The 24,634-nt window shown below is 43.1% G+C and overlaps 1 protein-coding gene across 4 annotated transcripts in view; it reads left to right on the forward strand.

Moving 5' to 3' along the window:
• The window catches only part of LOC134957819 (dimethylaniline monooxygenase [N-oxide-forming] 2-like), a 102,521-nt gene that overhangs the window by 69,846 nt on the left and 8,041 nt on the right, over positions 1-24,634 (forward strand). For 3 of the 4 annotated variants that reach the window (XM_063940005.1, XM_063940003.1, XM_063940004.1), the window contains one exon: positions 18,920-18,992. In XM_063940005.1, coding sequence (XP_063796075.1) covers positions 18,920-18,965 — 46 coding nt within the window. In that variant the 3' untranslated portion in view covers positions 18,966-18,992. Of the gene's footprint in view, positions 1-18,919; positions 18,998-24,634 lie in introns of those variants that run through there. The other variant, XM_063940006.1, reaches the window with a different exon arrangement.

Genomic DNA, 24,634 nt, shown 5'->3' on the forward strand with positions numbered 1-24,634 from the left:
GTAGAGGTATGAGATACATGTGCCTCCATTTCCAGCAGTTTGTCAGACATTCCACTTGCTGGATTAAGGGAGGAAGTATTGGGGTAGAAATACTCAAGGCAATTGTCTGATTGATAAATTGCTTCGTGTCAACAGTTATATAGTAATACTCCAAAAGCAATGTGCCTTGATTATCCACAACTGAGTACACCTATATCTCAAAAGGCAAATATTTTCTGTGAAGAACCCACGCCGTATCACTCCAAATCTCTTTACCATTAATTCTTCCACATATATCCCAATAGTCGTGGATAGAAAAAAGAATAAATTTATCAGAAATAGAAGAGATTTTGCATCTGGCAAAATCTTCAAGTGGCATAAACAAGTGTGGAAACCATACCCTCCGAAGAACACGGATAATTATTCATCCTCTGAGACAGAGACATCAGAGACTGAAGATTTGGAATCTGGTACTGAGACACTGCAAGCAACAAACTATAGGACCAACCATACCGCTTCCAATTTCAATTCCAGTTTTTCAACTAGTTCTTTTTTAGGGGATTTCGCGAAGGGAAAGAGGGGAAGGCAAAAAGAAGGAAAACAAGGAGGGCAAATAGGAAACGAAAGAGGTTATCGACAACAACAATGGGATTCCCCACCATCAAGGAGACAACCCATACGGAACACTCGGAAGAGGTGATACCCCACCTCCCCTCTGCAGGCATTGAGGCGGAATCATCATCTAAGCTCAAAGTGATCAATCTGTCTGAACATCAGCTAAACAAAGATCACTTATCTATCTTGAGTAAAGGCCTCACATATTCTCCAACTACAGATTTCAATAGATTCGAATGGGAAAAGGATCTAAAAATGTTTGGTAGAAAGTTGCTTCTCACTAAGTTTCACAATCAGAATCGGGTAACCCATAAGGACCCCATCTCGATCCATGTAGAAAAACCGATTGAGAATCTTGCCATTTTGGAATCTGAAGCCCTTGAGGCCTTGATGGATCTTGAAGAAGAAACTTCAACACCTCGGGGCCAAGAATGGGAGGTGGAGACCAGACCAATAATTAAAAAGAAATCCTCTTTCTTCCCTCCAGAACATACCAGTCCAGAGGTACAGATATTTATTAAGGCTGTATCTAAAGAATTTGATCAAATTCATATAAAGAAACCCCTATATCCACGAAATTTTAACCTAACGAAAGAAGAAAAATTGGCCCTCCGTGAGATACAATCATGGAGGGATACAATTATAAAACCATCCGATAAAGGAGGAAATGTGGTTCTGTGGCCCCAAACAAAATATTTACAGGAAGCCTATAGGCAATTGGATAATCCCACATGCTACAAAAGACTTCTTTTCAATCCACTAGAGGAATTCAAATCCATCTATAATAGAAAGATTACCAATGCTTTCAAAGATGATATCATCACTTCCCATGAATTTGCTTTTCTCTCTAGTGACCATCCTCGGATACCAACTTTTTACTTGCTCCCAAAGGTGCACAAAAACCTGACAACACCACCCGGGAGACCCATCGTCTCGGGTATAGGTGCCTTAACAGAAAATGCTAGTATCTTTGTTGATACACATCTTAGGCATCATGTTCAGGCACTCCCATCCTATGTCCAGGATACCTCGGATGTCTTACGCAGATTATATGGCATACGCCTGGAAGAAAACTAGTTTTTGGTTTCACTGGATGTGGAGGCATTATACACATCCATTGACCACACAATAGGCTTGGAAGCAGTTAATTATTTCATGAGAACTGAGGGTTATGAGGGATTTCATGCTTTTATAGCAGATCTCCTAAAATTCATATTACATCATAACTTTTTTCTCTTTAATGATAGGTTTTATTTACAAACGCGAGGAACCACCATGGGAGCGGCATGCGCACCTACATATGCAAATATTTTTTTAGGATGGTGGGAAATGAAACATGTGTTTACAGATCAGAACGATAACTTCACTTCTAATATCATAATGTGGATTAGATACATTGATGATATCTTGATGATTTGGGAGGGTGATATCCAACTACTTTTGCTCTTTATTGAACATCTTAACAATAACCAACTAAATATACATTTGACTCATGACATCAGTCAACAGGAACTTCCCTTCTTGGATATCTTGATATATAAAAACCAGGATGACATGATTTCTACAAAATTGTATAGGAAGGAAACTTCCACAAATTCCCTTTTACATCATGCCAGTTCACATCTTCCTTCTACAGTTAAAAATATTCCAAAGGGAGAATTTCTCCGTTTGAGAAGGAACTGTTTAGATGATACATCATTTGTTGAACAGAGTAAGGAACTTACAAGAAGGCTTCAAGAAAGAGGGTATAGTAAAACATCAGTCAAGAAAGCTTACAATAGTGTCCGGAACATAAACCGGAATGAACTAATCTTCACAAAAAAGGAATCAAAGAATGATGACAAAGGCACTCTACGCTTTGTTGGAAGGTTTTGCCGTCAATGGCATCAGGCTAAGGAAGCGATCCAAAAACATTGGGGAATTCTTCAATTAGATCCTGTCTTGGCAGAAAAACTAGGTCCACAGGTTTCTATGAGCTGGAAAAGATCCCAAAATTTAAGAGACCAATTAGTCTCAAGTCACTTTAAAAGGGTACCAACCACAAAACCAAAAATTGTGGGAACCTTCCCTTGTGGACATTGTAAAGCCTGTAAGTGGATTAAACAAACAGATACCATCATGGATCGTTTTGGTAAAAACATAAAATCCCAACATTACATTAATTGCAATACAGAAGCAGTAGTTTACTGCATATCGGCCCTCATTCCGAGTTGTTCGCTCGGTAAAAATCTTCGCATCGCAGCGTTTTTCCGCTTAATGCGCATGCGCAATGTCCGCACTGCGACTGCGCCAAGTAAATTTGCTATGTAGTTAGGATTTTTACTCACGGCTTTTTCATCGTTCTGGCGATCGTAATGTGATTGACAGGAAATGGGTGTTACTGGGCGGAAACAGGCCGTTTTATGGGCGTGTGGGAAAAAACGCTACCGTTTCCGGAAAAAACGCAGGAATGGCTGGAGAAACGGGGGAGTGTCTGGGCGAACGCTGGGTGTGTTTGTGACGTCAAACCAGGAACGACAAGCACTGAACTGATCGCAGATGCCGAGTAAGTCTGGAGCTACTCAGAAACTGCTACGAGGTGTGTAATCGCAATATTGCAAATACATCGTTCGCAATTTTAAGATGCTAAGATTCACTCCCAGTAGGCGGCGGCTTAGCATGAGCAAATCTGCTAAAATCCGCTTGCGAGCGAACAACTCGGAATGAGGGCCATCATGTGAGTGCAATAAACGGTATGTTGGGATGACAAGTAGACCTTTCAAACAACGCATCTTAGAGCACATTGGCTCAATACGAAATGCCGCAAAGGATCTGGCAAATTTAAAAAAATTGACGTCAGTTGCACGTCATTTTCACTATGAACATGACGGGTCCTGGCAAAACCTTAAAGTTTTTGGTTTGGAACAAGTTAAGTTAGGAAACAGAGGAGGTGACATTGTCAACCATTTATTACAAAGGGAATGCGAATGGACCTTTAAACTTGGGGCTCTTAACCCTGAGGGTCTAAATGAGAATATCAATTTTGGAGCTTTTCTTCCCAAATAATTTGGATATTACATTAATCGGGTTTTTTCAGTCTGTTTAGTTTATTTATATAATTGGATTTGATTACAGCTCTAACCCAGTTTCTTCACACACACTATTTATTTTTCACGTTTAATGCATCAATGCAACACGGTATTACTTTCTTCACTTTTTCTCAATATCATCATGTTATTCACTATTTATTTAATTGGCCTTATATAAATTATTTTTCAGATCACCATATCACTCTCTTTATATCCTAAGAGTGATTTAATAGAAATCCGGCACCTTCTTACATATCACCTTTATGAGAGTAATATATAGTACATACACAATGTCACTGGTATCACTCTTATAATAATTTTATTCATCACGATAACCATATAGATCACTTATCTCTTGAACCACACACACACCTCATTTTTTGCACAAGTTTCAGTGTATTCTATACAAATGCAGTACAATTTTTCTGCAATGTGGTTGATGATACAGAACGTATGACTTTGCACCACTATTTAATTATTGTGGTCTGAAGTCATTGAGAACGGTGCAGGGGCTGACAGATATGTACAAATATTGATGCATATGCATATTTGTAGCTACCTTATTTGTAATTAACATATTATTGTTTATGGGCATTAATCCCTTTAATCCTTTATATGCATTAATTTTCCCTATTTTACAACATTAATTCTCTTTTTCCTTCCTCTCTTTGTTCCAATGTACATAAATAATTTTTTTTTTTTAATTTTTTAAATAATACCGGTCAATAATAGGACCCCTACGGAATTACATCTTTAGTATTGAATTATACCATAACTGCATTTCTTTTGAAATGCCCCATATATCATCATCCTTTTTCCTTTTTCTTCCCTACTATTGGGATTATATGCATATACTTACCGCAATATAGTCTGTATGGTTCTTGTTCACTGATTAGTGATTTTTCTCACTATAGAATTGCAGTAATTTTTGTATTTAATAGGTTCCTGTTAAATTTTATTGGGAACTTATGATCTCTAACTGGGTAGCTTTGCTACATAGGACTGCTTCCGGCACCTATAATTGATTAGTAATGAAGAAGGACTGTGAATAGGTAGCATTCCCCCCTTTAAAAGCAATGGATCATAGGCTACCCAATTACCTGTGATCAAGCTTTGTGAAACATATGTCAGGTCTTCCAAGAGGGCGAGTCATGTGGTGCGCACACGTGACCAACCGGTCCGTCAGTGGAACAGCAGTGTGGCAGCTGGGAACGGAGGGAGTGTCTGTTTGCCGCTGGCCAGAGCGGCCGCAGGAGGACGGGACCCCGCGCGGTTGATGGACGGCGGGGATCGTCCCTGAGTATAGACGTCTATATGTGGGACTCTGGGGTGGCATTTCCCCCTTCTCTCTGCGTCCTGTCTCGGGAGTGGTAACTATATAGACACAGTGGTGGCCAGTGAATATATTCACAACTTTACACGTGATATTTAAATACCTTGTCTCCATCTTAAAGGATCAGGACAATAACTATGAGGATACAAATTGTTTAATATTTATACAGTGCTACTCTCAAAGGTGTTATTTCAAAAACAGCTACATGTCCTGTGACAATGTATCATCTCTCTTTTTGACACATATAACATTTGGCAAGTATCAATAGTGGCTGCAAATACTGGCAGTAGCAGCAATATTGCACCAGAGAAAACAGCTAATTATGATATGCTAATGAGCCTTTCGGGAGTTACCTATTGTTACAATTAGCAAGAGGTAACAGTGGCTACAATTACTGGCAGTAGCAGCAACACTGCATTAGAGAGAACAGCTGATTATTACATGTTAATGAGCCTTGTCATGATTTTTTCCATTATTCTTGTGTTGGGGTATATATAGGAAGACAATAGGGTAAAGAGAGAATAAGTAGTAATATTATCATGCAATTTGGCTCATACTGACAATAACCAACAGTGGTTAAAACCACAATTAACCTCTCAGGAGTGTACCGCATTAGAGGCAAATGTGCAGGTTTAAATCTCTGCACTACCTGTTACAAGGCACCAGGGAATACCTGCCTGAGTCTCCTTGCTTGATACCTCCTCTTTCTTCCTTCTGGCCAAGTTGGGTGCACCTACCCTCTCTCATTCCTCGTCCTATACCTGCTGGCAAGACGGGAGAACAGCAGAAGGGAGGTCTGTCTATATCTTGGCCACTTTTTCACACCTCTATGTGTTCAAAATACATAATGTCTTCAATCTAGCACACTTAATTAAGGTAACAGCTGTTGAGAAATTAAGAGACACATATGCCTCACACCTAGGTTTCAGTTTTATGGTTATCATCATAGAAATTTAACACTTCCAAATGCATTAGTGGCTGCTGGTAAGAACTGAAGCTTCTGGGCCTCAGACCTTTGTCAAGCAATAAAATCACTTGTGATATTGACAAAAACTGAGGTATCGGTACCTCATACCTCTGACAGTAAACGATATCAACATATGTAACTACTTGGTAACTGTTAAAAAGAACCAAAGCTCATTATGCTGTATACCTCTGTCAAGCATTTGAAATCATCTGACAGCCTTTAAGAGAAATCGAGGGATTGGTGCCTCATACCTCCGATTGGACATGATTGTAAATAACACCTCTTTTTCACTTCAGCATTTTGAAATTGTCAGATTGTTGCTGAATTAACTGTTTGATAGCCATCGATAAAAACTTTGGTAACTGTGCCTCATACCTCTGTCAGGACTCTTGCTCAAACTATTGGGATATATGTGGAAGAATTAATGGTAAAGAGATTTGGAGTGATACGGCGTGGGTTCTTCACAGAAAATATTTGCCTTTTGAGATATAGGTGTACTCAGTTGTGGATAATCAAGGCACATTGCTTTTGGAGTATTACTATATAACTGTTGACACGAAGCAATTTATCAATCAGACAATTGCCTTGAGTATTTCTACCCCAATACTTCCTCCCTTAATCCAGCAAGTGGAATGTCTGACAAACTGCTGGAAATGGAGGCACATGTATCTCATACCTCTACATAGCAGCCTTTGTGATCCATATCTAAGGTAAATTGATTCTGATTAACCTAAAAATAATTGGGATAGATTACACGGGGTGTTTTCTTATGATACGGGTGCCTTGTATTCTCTCATTATATATGTGTGTGAACCAACACAAACTTAAAATCCTTATCTCTTTACACAGGTGGCACCATTTCTATGTCCTATTGATGGCATGCCCTTGTCTGTTATATCTCGAAAGAAACGGCTACACAGACATCTCTCCTCGTTAACTGGGCCACACACTGATACATAAGTGACCCAACTCAAAATAATCCCTCAAGTGACCTATGATTCAAAATTACTGCCCTGAGAATTTATACATGGGCACATAAATGATAAAGATGATGGTCACATTATCAAAATTTTGATACATTTTGATTTAATCTTACATTTATGAGAAGGGAATTATCACACAGACGGACTTAAACATATTTAATTGTTTTGACTGAGGTCATCTAGATAAGACCATATTCTTTCAACATATTTTTGCAATAAGATCACATATTTATCAGTTTATTCATATGGATGTTGTATAAATAATTTTTAAGACATACCTAATAAAATTTGCAATTTTAAGATTATTATTATTTCTTCATTAGTACATATTGATTTTTCTTGTTACCTCAGATAAGAGTGCTTCCTACCAGGGTTATCTTGTCTTCTTTGTAGTCATTTTCATGATCTATTATTTTCATCACAGAGTCAAAAATAAGTAATTTTTATTATTTTGTTTGTAAATCTATTTATGCTTCCTGCTACACACCTCACCTCATCTAGATTTGTAGAGTCATTTCATTCACTTTGAGTTTGTGTGCTGTTGAGGTGGCAACTTAACAGAGGCTGCTCAGACCTGACATTCACAGAGGGGTAGAGGGAGATTGCCATATCATCAGTAGTGATGAGCGGGTTCGGTTCCTCGGAATCCGAACCCCCCCGAACTTCAGCCTTTTTACACGGATCCAAGGCAGACTCGGATCTTCCCGCCTTGCTCGGCTAACCCGAGCGTGCCCGAACGTCATCATCCCGCTGTCGGATTCTCGCGAGGCTCGGATTCTATCGCGAGACTCGGATTCTATATAAGGAGCCGCGCGTCGCCGCCATTTTCACACGTGCATTGAGATTCATAGGGAGAGGACGTGGCTGGCGTCCTCTCCATTTAGATTAGAAGAGAGAAAGTGAGAGTGAGACACTTGATTTACTGGAGCTTAGGAGTACTCAGAGAGCAGGGACGTGCAGTCAGGGGAGGCAGGGGAGGCAGTGCCTCCCCTGTCATTAGTGATTCCATTACTGATTAAAATAATATAAAGAAGATACTTATGACACATTCTGTGTCATAAGTATCTGCTTCATATTATTTAAAGCAACTTGGCTTTTAAATTGACTTTGGGAGGCACCAATAGTGGTGCCTCCAGCAGTCAATGGGACAGAGGACAAAGCGGGGGGCGGGGCCATGCTGCGGGCTGTAAAAGCCCGTTGAAAATCAATGAAGAAGCGGCAGCATTAGAAGTGCCGCTGTGATACAGGGGCGTGCTTTCACCCATGAAAGCACGCCCCTGTCAGTGAGGAGGGATGTGATTGGCAAGCGGCTCCGTCACTGGAGCCGCTGTCAATCATCACTGGGTGGTTGCGGGGCGGGCATATGCGGAGGCAGTGCGGGCTATAGTGGCGGTGAGGTCCGGATTGGTGAGTACCCTTCCCCCCCCCCGCTGCGATCACCAGCCACGGGAGGCGTGCGCTGCGCTGTGGTAATCAGCCGCCGCCGCCCCCCCCCCCCCCCCGCTGCGATCACCAGGACGGGTGGTCCGTCCGTGCGGCCGCGACCACCCACCCCTTTTAACCCGCTCCCGCAACACTCCTTATATAGTGGAAGTTTGCAGAGCATTTTCTGTTGATAAGGACGTCATTTTTGCACATTGTTGCATAAAATTGTATTGGTGCATTCATTTTCTGATGCCGTTACTGTGTCTTAGTGGGGCAGTTCCTGTGGAGTGGCTGCGAGGGGGCGCCAACCTATAGGGACTGTGACAGATCAAGACTGGCGCCAGGCTACAGGACAGATCAAGACTGGTGATCTTGATGACAACTGTAGTGCCAGTGCAAACTTCAGGCCCGGGCAGTGCTGAGCTCTTACAGGCATTTCAGATGTGGCCCGGGTGGTGGCCTATTGTGACATGACATCATCCCGTTATCGCCAGCCCACCCACACAGAGCTGTGCAGCGATGTAGTTACTGAGACTGCATCTGCTGCTGTGAGATGGTGCTGCCCACGGCTGAAGGCGAGAAAGTGACTGGGAGCTCCTCTTTCTCTTCTCTTATGCTACATATGGAAGCTGGGGCAATTCATGTGTGTATTTTTTTTTTCCTGTGTTAGCCAACAGTTATTTTTTTTTCCTGTGGAGAACAATGTTTGTTTTTAGCCTGTAGGATCCAATGTGTTAGTTTTCTTTGATGTGAGGGTCAATGTATTTTTCAAGTGGGGGACAAGATGTGTTTGTTTTTCCTTTCCTTTTTTTCATTTGTGCAGTAACTGTGTTTTTTTTCCCTGTGTACTAGTAGACCTGATGCTGACCATAAGTTTCATTTGTAACCAAGCATTGGAACTGTACGCCTGCTTTTTGTTACCAGATACTGATCTAATGAGATCAAAACACATTTGATATGGAACTGTGGATCTGCTTTTTATGCTACAATAACTGTAGAACAAAACATGCGCTGGCCATGTGGGCGCAGTGGAAGTCTGGCTCACTAGCCTGGAATGGCAGTGTCAGCACCTGAGGAGGTGAGGACTCTGAGGAGAGTCCTGCTGGCTGCTGATCCACTGCTGGTATTATGATTTTATATATATATATATATATATATAATGTATGTACTAGCTCACAGCCACCCACCGATCACTACCGCCAGCCACCCACCGCCGCTTGACACCCATCGCTCACCCCTGCCAGCCACCCACCACTCACCGCCGCCAGCCACCCACCGCCGCCTGCAACCCATCGCTCACCCCTGCCAGCCACCCACCACTCACCGCCGCCAGCCACCCACCGCCACCTGCAACAAATGGCGGTCACCGTCAGTGGGACCTCACCACCGCTGCCCATGGGTGCCTCCGCCGACCACAGTCAGGTAATGTTCCCCTGCTGTCACCCACTCTCCCTGTCATTACCGTCTCTGTCCCTACTGTCACTCTCTCTCTCCCTGCTGTCACTCTCGTAACACTCTCTCCCTGTCGTTACTCTCTCTCTCTCCCTGCTGTCACTCTCGTCACTCTCTCCCTGCTGTCACTCTCGTCACTCTCTCCCTGCTGTCACTCTCGTCACTCTTCCTGCTGTCACTCTCGTCACTCTCTCTCCCTGTCGTTACTCTCTCTCTCTCTCTTTCCCTGCTGTCACTCTCATCTCTGTCCCTGCTGTCACTCTCATCACTCTCCCTGCTGTCACTCTCGTAACTCTCTCCCTGCTGTCACTCTCTCCCTGCTGTCACTCTCGTCACTCTCCCTGCTGTCACTCTCGTCACTCTCTCTCCCTGTTGTTACTCTCTCTCTCTCTCTCTGCTGTCACTCTCGTCACTCTCTCTCCCTGTCGTTACTCTCTCTCTCTCTCTGCTGTCACTCTCGTCACTCTCTCTCTGCTGTCACTCTCGTCACTCTCTCCCTGCTGTCACTCTCGTCACTCTCTCCCTGCTGTCACTCTCGTCACTCTCCCTGCTGTCACTCTCGTCACTCTCTCTCCCTGTCGTTACTCTCTCTCTCTCTCCCTGCTGTTACTGTCGTCACTCTCTCACCCTGTCGTTACTCTTTCTCTCTCCCTGACGTCACTCTGGCTGTCCCTGCTGTCACAATTTCAGCTCATTCAGGGGGATATTTACTAAGCAGTGATAAGAACAGAGAAGTGAGCCAGTGGAGAAGTGGCCTCATCAACCAATCAGCAGCTCTGTATCATTTTATAGTATGCAAATTATAGATGTTACTTCAGTGCTGATTGGTTACCATGGGCAAATTCACCACTGGCTCACTTCTCCACTCTTATCACTGCTTAGTAAATGTCCCCCTCAGTGTGCTACAATGTGAGTTTCGGCTCATTCAGTGTGCTACAATGTTAATTTTGGCTCATTCAGTGTGCTACAATGTGAGTTTCGGCTCATTCAGTGTGCTACAATGTGAATTTCGGCTCATCCAGTGTGCTACAATGTGAATTTCGGCTCATCCAGTATGCTACAATGTGAATTTCGGCTCATTCAGTGTGCTACAATGTGAATTCGGCTCATTCAGTGTGCTACAATGTGAATTTGGCTCATTCAGTGTGCTATAATGTGAATTTCGGCTCATCCAGTGTGCTACAATGTGAATTTCGGCTCATTCAGTGTGCTACAATGTGAATTTGGCTCATTCAGTGTGCTACAATGTTAATTTCGGCTCATTCAGTGTGCTACAATGTGAATGTCGGCTCATTCAGTGTGCTACAATGTGAATTTCGGCTCATTCAGTGTGCTACAATGTGAATGTCGGCTCATTCAGTGTGCTACAATGTGAATTTTGGCTCATTCAGTGTGCTACAATGTGAATTTCGGCTCATTCAGTGTGCTACAATGTGAATTTCGGCTCATTCAGTGTGCTACAATGTGAATTTCGGCTCATTCAGTGTGCTACAATGTGAATTTCGGCTCATTCAGTGTGCTACAATGTGAATTTGGCTCATTCAGTGTGCTATAATGTGAATTTCGGCTCATTCAGTGTGCTACAAGATGAATTTTGGCTCATTCAGTGTGCTACAAGGTGAATTTCGGCTCATTCAGTGTGCTACAATGTGAATTTCGGCTCAGTCAGTGTGCTACAATGTGAATTTCGGCTCATTCAGTGTGCTACAAGGTGAATTTCGGCTCATTCAGTGTGCTACAATGTGAATTTCAGCTCATTCAGTGTGCTACAATGTGAATTTGGCTCATTCAGTGTGCTACAAGGTGAATTTCGGCTCAGTCAGTGTGCTACAATGTGAATTTCGGCTCATTCAGTGTGCTACAGTGTGAATTTTGGCTCATTCAGTGTGCTACAATGTGAGGATCATTTAATACAATATTATTAAGAACTTTGTGTATTAAACAAAGTTTGTGTACATTGAGCCATCAAAAAACAAAGGTTTCACTATCTCACTCCAAAAATTCTGTATTTTGGAATATTCCGTATTTAGGAATATTTGGATATGGGATACTCAACCTGTGTATGTGTGTGTGTGTATATATATATATATATATATATATATATATAAAATATGTGTGTGTGTGTGTGCCTCCCCAGCCAATTACCTCACCGCACGTCACTGTCAGAGAGTGCAGAGTTTTCTAGTGACTGACCAGTGACCACCAGTGCAGTTTTTTTATTATATTATTATTTAATATAATCCGTTCTCTGCCTGAAAAAAAACGATACACAGTAACACAGTAACAGTATACCATATCTGTGCTCAGCGTCAGTGTGCTGCATCATCTATGTATATCTGACTGTGCTGAGTGCTCAGTGCTCACACAGCTTAATTGTGGGGGAGACTGGGGAGCAGTAGCAGGAGTACATATTATTTAACAGTGCACACTTTTGCTGCCAGAGTGCCACTGCCAGTGTGACTGACCAGTGACCACTGTCTGACCACCAGTATATTGTGATTGTCTGCCTGAAAAAGTTAAACACGTCGTGTGGTGTTTTTATTCTATAAACGCACTCTGCTGACAGTGTCCAGCAGGTCCGTCATTAATTATATAATATATACCTGTCCGGCTGCAGTAGTGATATATATATATATTTTTATATAATTATCATCCAGTCTATATTAGCAGCAGACGCAGTACGGTAGTCCACGGCTGTAGCTACCTCTGTGTCGGCAGTCGCTCGTCCATCCATAATTGTATACCACCTACCTGTGGTGTTTTTTTTTTCTATCTTCTTGATACTACTAGTAGCTTACTTTAGGAGTCTGCAGTGCTGCTGACAGTGTCCAGCAGGTCCGTCATTATATAATATATACCTGTCCGGCTGCAGTAGTGATATATATATATATATATATATATTTTATATCATTATCATCCAGTCTATATTAGCAGCAGACGCAGTACGGTAGTCCACGGCTGTAGCTACCTCTGTGTCGGCAGTCGCTCGTCCATCCATAATTGTATACCACCTACCTGTGGTGTTTTTTTTTTCTTCTATCTTCTTGATACTACTAGTAGCTTACTTTAGAAGTCTGCAGTGCTGCTGACAGTGTCCAGCAGGTCCGTCATTATATAATATATACCTGTCCGGCTGCAGTAGTGATATATATATATATTTTTTATATCATTATCATCCAGTCTATATTAGCAGCAGACGCAGTACGGTAGTCCACGGCTGTAGCTACCTCTGTGTCGGCAGTCGCTCGTCCATCCATAATTGTATACCACCTACCTGTGGTGTTTTTTTTTCTATCTTCTTGATACTACTAGTAGCTTACTTTAGGAGTCTGCAGTGCTACTGACAGTGTCCAGCAGGTCCGTCATTATATAATATATACCTGTCCGGCTGCAGTAGTGATATATATATATATTTTTTATATCATTATCATCCAGTCTATATTAGCAGCAGACGCAGTACGGTAGTCCACGGCTGTAGCTACCTCTGTGTCGGCAGTCGCTCGTCCATCCATAATTGTATACCACCTGCCTGTGGTGTTTTTTTTTTTTTTCTATCTTCTTGATACTACTAGTAGCTTACTTTAGGAGTCTGCAGTGCTGCTGACAGTGTCCAGCAGGTCCGTCATTATATAATATATACCTGTCCGGCTGCAGTAGTGATATATATATATATTTTTTATATCATTATCATCCAGTCTATATTAGCAGCAGACGCAGTACGGTAGTCCACGGCTGTAGCTACCTCTGTGTCGGCAGTCGCTCGTCCATCCATAAGTATACTAGTATCCATCCATCTCCATTGTTTACCTGAGGTGCCTTTTAGTTGTGCCTATTAAAATATGGAGAACAAAAATGTTGAGGTTCCAAAAATAGGGAAAGATCAAGATCGACTTCCACCTCGTGCTGAAGCTGCTGCCACTAGTCATGGCTGAGACGATGAAATGCCAGCAACGTCGTCTGCCAAGGCCGATGCCCAATGTCATAGTACAGAGCATGTAAAATCCAAAACACCAAATATCAGTAAAAAAAGGAATCAAAAATCTAAAATAAAATTGTCAGAGGAGAAGCGTAAACTTGCCAATATGCCATTTACCACACGGAGTGGCAAGGAATGGCTGAGGCCCTGGCCTATGTTCATGGCTAGTGGTTCAGCTTCACATGAGGATGGAAGCACTCAGCCTCTCGCTTGAAAAATGAAAAGACTCAAGCTGGCAAAAGCACAGCAAAGAACTGTGCGTTCTTCGAAATCACAAATCCACAAGGAGAGTCCAATTGTGTCGTTTGCGATGCCTGACCTTCCCAACACTGGACGTGAAGAGCATGCGCCTTCCACCATTTGCACGCCCCCTGCAAGTGCTGGAAGGAGCACCCGCAGTCCAGTTCCTGATAGTCAGATTGAAGATGTCAGTGTTGAAGTACACCAGGATGAGGAGGATATGGGTGTTGCTGGCGCTGGGGAGGAAATTGACCAGGAGGATTCTGATGGTGAGGTGGTTTGTTTAAGTCAGGCACCCGGGGAGACACCTGTTGTCCGTGGGAGGAATAGGGCCATTGATATGCCTGGTGAAAATACCAAAAAAATCATCTCTTCGGTGTGGAAGTATTTCAACAGAAATGCGGACAACATTTGTCAAGCTGTGTGTTGCCTTTGTCAAGCTGTAATAAGTAGGGGTAAGGACGTTAACCACCTCGGAACATCCTCCCTTATACGTCACCTGCAGCGCATTTATCATAAGTCAGTGACAAGTTCAAAAACTTTGGGCGACAGCGGAAGCAGTCCACTGACCAGTAAATCCCTTCCTCTTGTAACCAAGCTCACGCAAACCACCCCACCAACTCCCTCAGTGTCAATTTCCTCCTTCCCCAGGAATGCCAATAGTCCTGCAGGCCATGTCACTGGCAATTCTGACGAGTCCTCTCCTGCCTGGGATTCCTCCGATGCATCCTTGCGTGTAACGCCTACTGCTGTTGGCGCTGCTGTTGTTGCTGCTGGGAGTCGATGGTCATCCCAGAGGGGAAGTCGTACTCGTAAGACCACTTTTACTACTTCCACCAAGCAATTGACTGTCCAACAGTCCTTTGCGAGGAAGATGAAATATCACAGCAGTCATCCTGCTGCAAAGCGGATAACTGAGGCCTTGGCATCCTGGGCGGTGAGAAATGTGGTTCCGGTATCCATCATTACTGCAGAGGCAACTAGAGACTTGTTGGAGGTACTGTGTCCCCGGTACCAAATACCATCTAGGTTCCATTTCTCTAGGCAGGCGATACCGAAAATGTACACAGACCTCAGAAAAAGACTCACCAGTGTCCTAAAAAATGCAGTTGTACCCAATGTCCACTTAACCACGGACATGTGGACAAGTGGAGCAGGGCAGGCTCAGGACTATATGACTGTGACAGCCCACTGGGTAGATGTATGGACTCCCGCCGCAAGAACAGCAGCGGCGGCACCAGTAGCAGCATCTCGCAAACGCCAACTCTTTCCTAGGCAGGCTACGCTTTGTATCACCGCTTTCCAGAATATGCACACAGCTAAAAACCTCTTACGGCAACTGAGGAAGATCATCGCAGAATGGCTTACCCCAATTGGACTCTCCTGTGGATTTGTGGCATCGGACAACGCCAGCAATATTGTGTGTGCATTAAATATGGGCAAATTCCAGCACGTCCCATGTTTTGCACATACCTTGAATTTGGTGGTGCAGAATTATTTAAAAAACGAGAGGGGCGTGCAAGAGATGCTGTCGGTGGCCAGAAGAATTGCGGGACACTTTCGGCGTACAGGCACCACGTACAGAAGACTGGAGCACCACCAAAAACGCCTGAACCTGCCCTGCCATCATCTGAAGCAAGAAGTGGTAACGAGGTGGAATTCAACCCTCTATATGCTTCAGAGGTTGGAGGAGCAGCAAAAGGCCATTCAAGCCTATACAACTGAGCACGATATAGGAGGTGGAATGCACCTGTCTCAAGCGCAGTGGAGAATGATTTCAACGTTGTGCAAGGTTCTGCAACCTTTTGAACTTGCCACACGTGAAGTCAGTTCAGACACTGCCAGCCTGAGTCAGGTCATTCCCCTCATCAGGCTTTTGCAGAAGAAGCTGGAGACATTGAAGGAGGAGCTAACACAGAGCGATTCCGCTAGGCATGTGGGACTTGTGGATGGAGCCCTTAATTCGCTTAACAAGGATTCACGGGTGGTCAATCTGTTGAAATCAGAGCACTACATTTTGGCCACCGTGCTCGATCCTAGATTTAAAACCTACCTTGGATCTCTCTTTCCGGCAGACACAAGTCTGCTGGGGTTCAAAGAACTGCTGGTGACAAAATTGTCAAGTCAAGCGGAACGCGACCTGTCAACATCTCCTCCTTCACATTCTCCCGCAACTGTGGGTGCGAGGAAAAGGCTCAGAATTCCGAGCCCACCCGCTGGCGGTGATGCAGGGCAGTCTGGAGCGACTGCTGATGCTGACATCTGGTCCGGACTGAAGGACCTGACAACGATTACGGACATGTCGTCTACTGTCACTGCATATGATTCTCTCCCCATTGAAAGAATGGTGGAGGATTATATGAGTGACCGCATCCAAGTAGGCACGTCAGACAGTCCGTACTTATACTGGCAGGAAAAAGAGGCAATTTGGAGGCCCTTGCACAAACTGGCTTTATTCTACCTAAGTTGCCCTCCCACAAGTGTGTACTCCGAAAGAATGTTTAGTGCCGCCGCTCACCTTGTCAGCAATCGGCGTACGAGGTTACATCCAGAAAATGTGGAGAAGATGATGTTCATTAAAATGAATTATAATCAATTCCTCCGTGGAGACATTGACCAGCAGCAATTGCCTCCACAAAGTACACAGGGAGCTGAGATGGTGGATTCCAGTGGGGACGAATTGATAATCTGTGAGGAGGGGGATGTACACGGTGATATATCGGAGGATGATGATGAGGTGGACATCTTGCCTCTGTAGAGCCAGTTTGTGCAAGGAAAGATTAATTGCTTCTTTTTTGGTGGGGGTCCAAACCAACCCGTCATTTCAGTCACAGTCGTGTGGCAGACCCTGTCACTGAAATGATGGGTTGGTTAAAGTGTGCATGTCCTGTTTATACAACATAAGGGTGGGTGGGAGGGCCCAAGGACAATTCCATCTTGCACCTCTTTTTTCTTTCATTTTTCTTTGCGTCATGTGCTGTTTGGGGGGTGTTTTTTGGAAGGGCCATCCTGCGTGACACTGCAGTGCCACTCCTAGATGGGCCAGGTGTTTGTGTCGGCCACTAGGGTCGCTTAGCTTACTCACACAGCTACCTCATTGCGCCTCTTTTTTTTCTTCTTTGCGTCATGTGCTGCTGTTTGGGGAGTGTTTTTTGGAAGGGCCATCCTGCGTGACACTGCAGTGCCACTCCTAGATGGGCCAGGTGTTTGTGTCGGCCACTAGGGTCGCTTAGCTTACTCACACAGCTACCTCATTGCGCCTCTTTTTTTCTTTGCGTCATGTGCTGTTTGGGGAGTGTTTTTTGGAAGGGCCATCCTGCGTGACACTGCAGTGCCACTCCTAGATGGGCCAGGTGTTTGTGTCGGCCACTAGGGTCGCTTAGCTTACTCACACAGCTTCCTCATTGCGCCTCTTTTTTTCTTTGCGTCATGTGCTGTTTGGGGAGTGTTTTTTGGAAGGGCCATCCTGCGTGACACTGCAGTGCCACTCCTAGATGGGCCAGGTGTTTGTGTCGGCCACTAGGGTCACTTAGCTTACTCACACAGCTACCTCATTGCGCCTCTTTTTTTTCTTCTTTGCGTCATGTGCTGCTGTTTGGGGAGTGTTTTTTGGAAGGGCCATCCTGCGTGACACTGCAGTGCCACTCCTAGATGGGCCAGGTGTTTGTGTCGGCCACTAGGGTCGCTTAGCTTACTCACACAGCTACCTCATTGCGCCTCTTTTTTTCTTTGCGTCGTGTGGTGTTTGGGGAGTGTTTTTTGGAAGGGCCATCCTGCGTGACACTGCAGTGCCACTCCTAGATGGGCCAGGTGTTTGTGTCGGCCACTTGGGTCGCTTAGCTTACTCACACAGCTACCTCATTGCGCCTCTTTTTTTCTTTGCGTCATGTGCTGTTTGGGGAGTGTTTTTTGGAAGGGCCATCCTGCGTGACACTGCAGTGCCACTCCTAGATGGGCCAGGTGTTTGTGTCGGCCACTAGGGTCGCTTAGCTTACTCACACAGCTACCTCATTGCGCCTCTTTTTTTCTTTGCGTCATGTGCTGTTTGGGGAGTGTTTTTTGGAAGGGCCATCCTGCGTGACACTGCAGTGCCACTCCTAGATGGGCCAGGTGTTTGTGTCGGCCACTTGGGTCGCTTAGCTTAGCCATCCAGCGACCTTGGTGCAAATTTTAGGACTAAAAATAATATTGTGAGGTGTGAGGTGTTCAGAATAGACTGAAAATGAGTGGAAATTATGGTTATTGAGGTTAATAATACTTTGGGATCAAAATGAACCCCAAATTCTATGATTTAAGCTGTTTTTTAGGGTTTTTTGAAAAAAACACCCGAAACCAAAACACACCCGAATCCGACAAAAAAAATTCGGTGAGGTTTTGCCAAAACGCGTTCGAACCCAAAACACGGCCGCGGAACCGACCCCAAAACCAAAACACAAAACCCGAAAAATTTCCGGTGCTCATCACTAATCATCAGTGCATATACAAGAATATCATAGGGAATTAGGTCTGCCAGTAATCTTTCGGTTAGTGTAGTGTGTCTTTGTGCAATAAACTGTCTTCAATCATCGAAACTTAGACTTTAAAGGAAACAGCTTTATTTGTTATCACAAAATTATAGCTACACCTCCATGTATTTCCTTACTGAACATTACTTGCATTAAATATCATCTGCTACTTTCCTGCCGCTTAAAATCTATCCCTAAACTCATTCTCTACCTACAATGTGCAAATACTTTTTCTCTTATTACCTTAATATTATGAAACAGATTTTATTAATTTCATTTTATTAAATGATTTAGCAAAACTGAAATGTTATATCGACTTCAACAGTAATCTGCAGCATACACTTATAGCACTTCAATGATAATTATTGTGTTGCAGGTATTGTGAAATTACCTTCAGTAACAAAAATGGAAGCTCATTATGAGAGGAGTATGGAACGCAAGAGGAAGTGGTATGTATATCAATATACCTGCAATAATAAAAATGTTTCATTAGTTTCTACTTAAGTTAATACTGTATGTACATTGCAAGTAAAGGGGGTTTGGAAGCCAAAAAACCCCCTAAAACCACGACGGATGAAATTCAGTAGCCTGCAAGATACAGATATCGGCACAATTCCAGTGAGTTTGCCCATTTTTTTTTAAAGTGGCTTCCTGGGGAAGCCTTTACAGCAGGGATGGGGAACCTTCGGCCCTCCAGCTGTTGCTGAACTACACATACCAGCATGCCTTGCTACAGTTTTGCTATTTGGCCATGCTAAAACTGTTGCAGGGCATGCTGGGATGTGTATGTCAACAACAGCTGGAGGGATGAAGGTTTCCCCATGCCTGCTTTACAGGGAAACACGTGGGAGACCACCACTACACACTAAATCCACTCACAGCTATACTGTTTCAAGTGAGTGATACAAACACCTTTGTAGAAATAGGAGCGGACTTTGCATGCATGCCGAAGCACAGAAGGAACGAAGCAGACTGAGCCAGACACACAGAGGTAAATTTACTAAGCTCCATGTTAGTCCGAATTTGCAAACATGGGAGTGTTTGGTCAATTTTTCAGAAACGGAAATTTACCAATGTTCAAAACACGGGTATAATCACAAATACGATCAAATACACCATCGCCCAAACCCTGAAGTACTTTTCATATAAACCTCCTAATGATAATGTGTGGACCCCTATTCCAAAAGTAAAACATTCAATACCTTTTATACCAAGAAATAATGACACGGAGACTTGAATTTGGCAGAAAATTGTTAGCTATTTATTGTACCCTAACCATTAGAAAAAACCTGTAAAGTAAAATTTAAGTTAACATGCCGATACAGCCGGCATATGGTGGCAGAAAAAAGAACGGCTATATTGCACTGACGATAACCTCAAAAAACATTAAAAACCCAAACAATCCTAATTTACCACAAACCATACATAGGTAATAGGTGCCCGACTCAGACCTCCACGCTGACTGCCCACCCTGATGGGTGATGACGTTGCCCCCTGATGGGTGATCTAGCGGCCTTAAAAGTCAATGGAGGTGAGTGCACCTAAACCACACCAATACTGTAAAAAACTGTAACTAACAAGTCAAACTATAACCTGCCGTTCTTTTCCGCCAACAAATAGCCAACGATAAAACACAACTAACAATTCAGAGCCAAGACACTCTGTGCCAAAACCTCTACCTAATGGGGTGGGAGGGCGGGAAGGCAAACCAGAAGTAAGAGACCCTTAGCTAGACTATACATCCCTATATATACTGATTCCTCCCCTCTCTACCATTGGCTGTACTTTTCATAACAGTTAAGTCCACACCCCTCACAGGAGGTTTAACTCTCTCCATTCCTATGTCTGTCATTTCGCTCTCCGTACTTCAGGGTTCATAGTATTTTTAAGTATCCATGGGCAAGTTATATGTATATTTATTTTATACTATTATATGGGTAACCCAAATAAAAATAAATAAATTAAAAAACATGTCGCAAACACTTTCACATAAAAAAAAAGGATCTGTGTATGGACAGTTTATTAAATTAAACTAAAATGAACATGTATGGTTATTATATCCAAAATCATTGGAAACTGTTGTTTTTTGTAAAATGACAAATTTTCTATAGTAAGTAATGAAATTATTATGAGTGGTTTTGCAAACGCACTGCTGGTTAAGTGATGCATTTTTATTTTGGGGATAGTTTGGACAATTGACAGGTGTGTTTGCAAACACGAACCTTGGTAAATTTACATGTTCTGTTGTTTTCTATGTTTTCTACGAAATGTACTTCAGAGTTTGGCCAATAGTGTATTTGATCGTATTTGTGATTACACCCGTGTTTTAAACTTCTCTTTGAGGCAGCATGTCCGTGTTTTGTCTTTGGTAAATTTCAGTGATTGAAAAAATGACCAAACACTCCTGTGTTTTCAAATTTGGACAAACATGGAGCTTAGTAAATTGACCCCCTATAGCAGCTCTCCAGGACATCCCTTACTACTCATAGATCAAGACAGCATCTCAGGGCTTCAGACTCGAATGAGATGGTCTATGCATTCATGGCAAGAACGTTTTTCCTACAGATAGATCTGAGAGTGCAGCAATATTACTTATACAACAAATGGGGGAGACAAATAGGGTCACTTTAACATCCCTGGACTGCTATTGTCATCAGCGTGAGCAATAAGTACTTTTCATGATGATGGACTAAGCTGTACACAGAGCAGATGCATTAACTGTATGTGGTCCACATTACCATCGGATCAAACTCTCCTATCAGTAGCAAGAATCTATACAGGACTATTGCATTTTGTGTACAGGATACAATGTCTGGTAGACACAGTCCACTAACTTTCTTATGTACACTGTATAGAATTGATTTTAGCAGCTCTGCATTTTTTCATACTACATATCACATGCCTACTGTATGTGAAGTATGACACACATTAACCTACACACCTACACACATTCAAAAACTCAGTCCCCTACACTACTATGGGATTTAAGGGCTGCACTCACTAGACCAGATCAGCTCCTCCATTCCACTTAGTGACACATTTACCCTCCTCCCCCATCCTTAATACTGCCGTAGGATTAATGCCTATTCTTTTTATATACAGGAATGAGCCATAACATTAAAACCACCTGCCTAGTATAGTACTGTAATATTATGTAGGTCACCCTTGTGCCACCAAAACAGCTCCTTTAAGTCCTGTAAGTTGCGAGGTGGAGCCTCCATGGCTCGGACTTGTTTTTTCAAAGAAAGAGGCCACTGCCATCAGGACATAATGTTGCCATGAAGGGGTGTACATGGTTTGCAACAATGTCTAGGGAGAGGTATGTTTCAAAATGACATCCATAAGAATGGTAGGACCCAAGGTTTCTCAGGAGAACATATCCCACAGCATCACACTGCTTCCACTGACTTGCATTCTTCCCATAGTGCGTCCTGGTGCCATCTCTTAGCTAGGTAAATGATGCACATGTAGTCAGCTGTCAACATGTAAAAGAAAATATAATTAATCAGACTAAGGGGGTTATTCCGAGTAGATTCCGTTGTTCGCTGCAGGTGCTCTGCTGCACAGGCATTCGCACTCCTGCAAAGCGAAAATACACTCCCCCGTGGGTGGCGACTATGCGTTTGCACGGCTGCTAAAAACTGCTAGCGAGCGATCAAATCGGAATGACTCCCTAAGTCACCTTTTTTAAATGGTTAAGTTCTGATGCTCACATGCCAATTGTAGGTGATTTTGGGAATGGATAAGGGTCAGCATAAGCACTGAGACTGATCTGTGGCTATGCAGCCCCATACACAGCAATCTGCAATGCACTATCTGTTCTTACATCTTTCTATCATAGCCAACATTAACCTTTTCAGTAATTTGTGCAAAAGTAGATATTCTAGGACTGGTCTGTAATAGGACCAGATGGGCTTGCATCCACTCCCCACATGCACTGATGAGCATCACCCCCTCTTGCTGGTACACTGGTTTTCCTTACTTGGACCACTTTTGGTAGGTACTAACTACTGTATACTGGGAACACTCCACAAGATCTGCTGTTTCGGAGATGCTCTGTTATCTAGCCATCCCAATTTCGCCCTTGTCAAAGTTGCTCACATCCAACACATCAACTTCCAGAACTGAGTGTTCACTTGCTTCCTAATATATCCCATCTCTTGACAGGTGCAATTGTAATGAGATATTAATCAATGTTATTCACTTCACATGTCAGTGGTTTTAATGTTATGGCTGATTAATGTAGACTATCTGTCAAAGATTTCAGAACATTCTCATTTATGCAGTTTTTATTGACATTTAAGCAATTCAAGTCCAGTGAATATTCTGACATAGTTCAAAAGCAAATGGTAAAGTGCAAGAGGATACAAAAAAAGCTGAGATTAGTGAAAACTGAAAAATGATATGAATTTTAGCGTTATAGCTGTTACAGTATGTGGCAAAGAAAAGGAAGCTTGTCTGGATCATGTCAGTGGACTAATGAAGTTTGGAAGAAGGCCTTTTGGACAGATGAATAACATTTTTAACTCTGTCGTTCATTATATAGGGTTTTTATATGATGTTGAATAGGTGAAGGGATGGTTTCTGGTTATTTACTATGTTTCGGCTTATAAAAGCCACTACTGTACTTCATGGTGTGCTTGATTCCAAAATTCAAAAGGACAAAGCTTTTAATAGCAATACATTCCAAAAAGTGATGGCTTTTATAAGATACTGCTTAGTAAAATGTAATACACCACTGTGACAACAACTGTCAAACATGGAAAAGGAAGTGTGATACCATGTTGCTACTTCTAAAACAAAGTGATTTGCGCCAACACCCAAAAGAGCGACACACAACACTGTCTGATGCACATTTAGGGGGTAATTCCAAGTTGATCGCAGCAGGATTTTTGACAGCAATTGGGCAAAACCATGTGCACTAGTTTTGTGTAAAATTGCTTAGCGCGTGCGCTCTGCGGTGCATACGCATGCGCAGAACTGCCGGATTTTAGCCTATTACCAATTCTGCTAAAAATAGCAGCGAGCTAACAACTCAGAATGACCACCTATGTCAGAAATACCTTCAAGAAAAATAAACAAGACAGTAAACTTCAAATCATGGAAAGGCCAGCACAGTCTCCAGACTTTAACTCCACCAATATGGTTTGGTATCAACTGGGAATTTCCAAAATAGTGTTGGTAAGAACTAGAGATGAGCGGGTTCGGTTTCTCGGAAACCGAACCCCCCCCGAACTTCACCCATTTTACACGGGTCCGAGGCATACTCGGATTCTCCCGTACGGCTCGGTTAACCCGAGCGCGCCTGAACGTCATCATCCCGCTGTCGGATTCTCGCGAGATTCGGATCTATATAAGGAGTTGCGCGTCGCCGCCATTTTTCAATCGTGCATTGGAAATGATAGTGAGAGGACGTGGCTGGCGTCCTCTCACTTTGTTTCAGGGGGCGGCATATCTTTATTCTGGGGACCAGCAGTATTATAGGAGGAGTACAGTGCAGAGTTTTGCTGACCAGTGACCACCAGTATTATACATTGTCTGCCAGAAAAACGCTCCATATCTGTGCTCAATGTGCTACATATATCTGTGCTCACACTGCTTTATTGTGGGGACTGGGGACCAGCAGAATTATATAGGAGGAGTACAGTGCAGAGTTTTGCTGACCAGTGACCACCAGTATACGTTGTCTGCCTGAAAAACGCTCCATATCTGTGCTCAGTGTGCTGCATATATCTGTGCTCACACTGCTTTATTGTGGGGACTGGGGACCAGCAGTATTATATAGGAGGAGTACAGTGCAGAGTTTTGCTGACCAGTGACCACCAGTATTATACGTTCTCTGCCTGAAAACCGATCCATATCTGTGCTGCATTGTAGTATATAGTAGGAGTACAGTGCATAATTTTGCTGACCACCAGTATATAATATATAGTCGTCAAGTATACTATCCATCCATACCTGTGGTGCATTTAAATTTTGCACAGTTTGCTGACCACCAGTATATAATATATATAGCATTACGGTACAGTAGGCCACTGCTCTACCTACCTCTGTGTTGTCAAGTATACTATCCATCCATACCTGTGGTGCA

Source organism: Pseudophryne corroboree, chromosome 9, assembly GCF_028390025.1.
Source record: "Pseudophryne corroboree isolate aPseCor3 chromosome 9, aPseCor3.hap2, whole genome shotgun sequence".
NCBI classification, from domain to species: Eukaryota; Metazoa; Chordata; class Amphibia; order Anura; family Myobatrachidae; genus Pseudophryne; species Pseudophryne corroboree.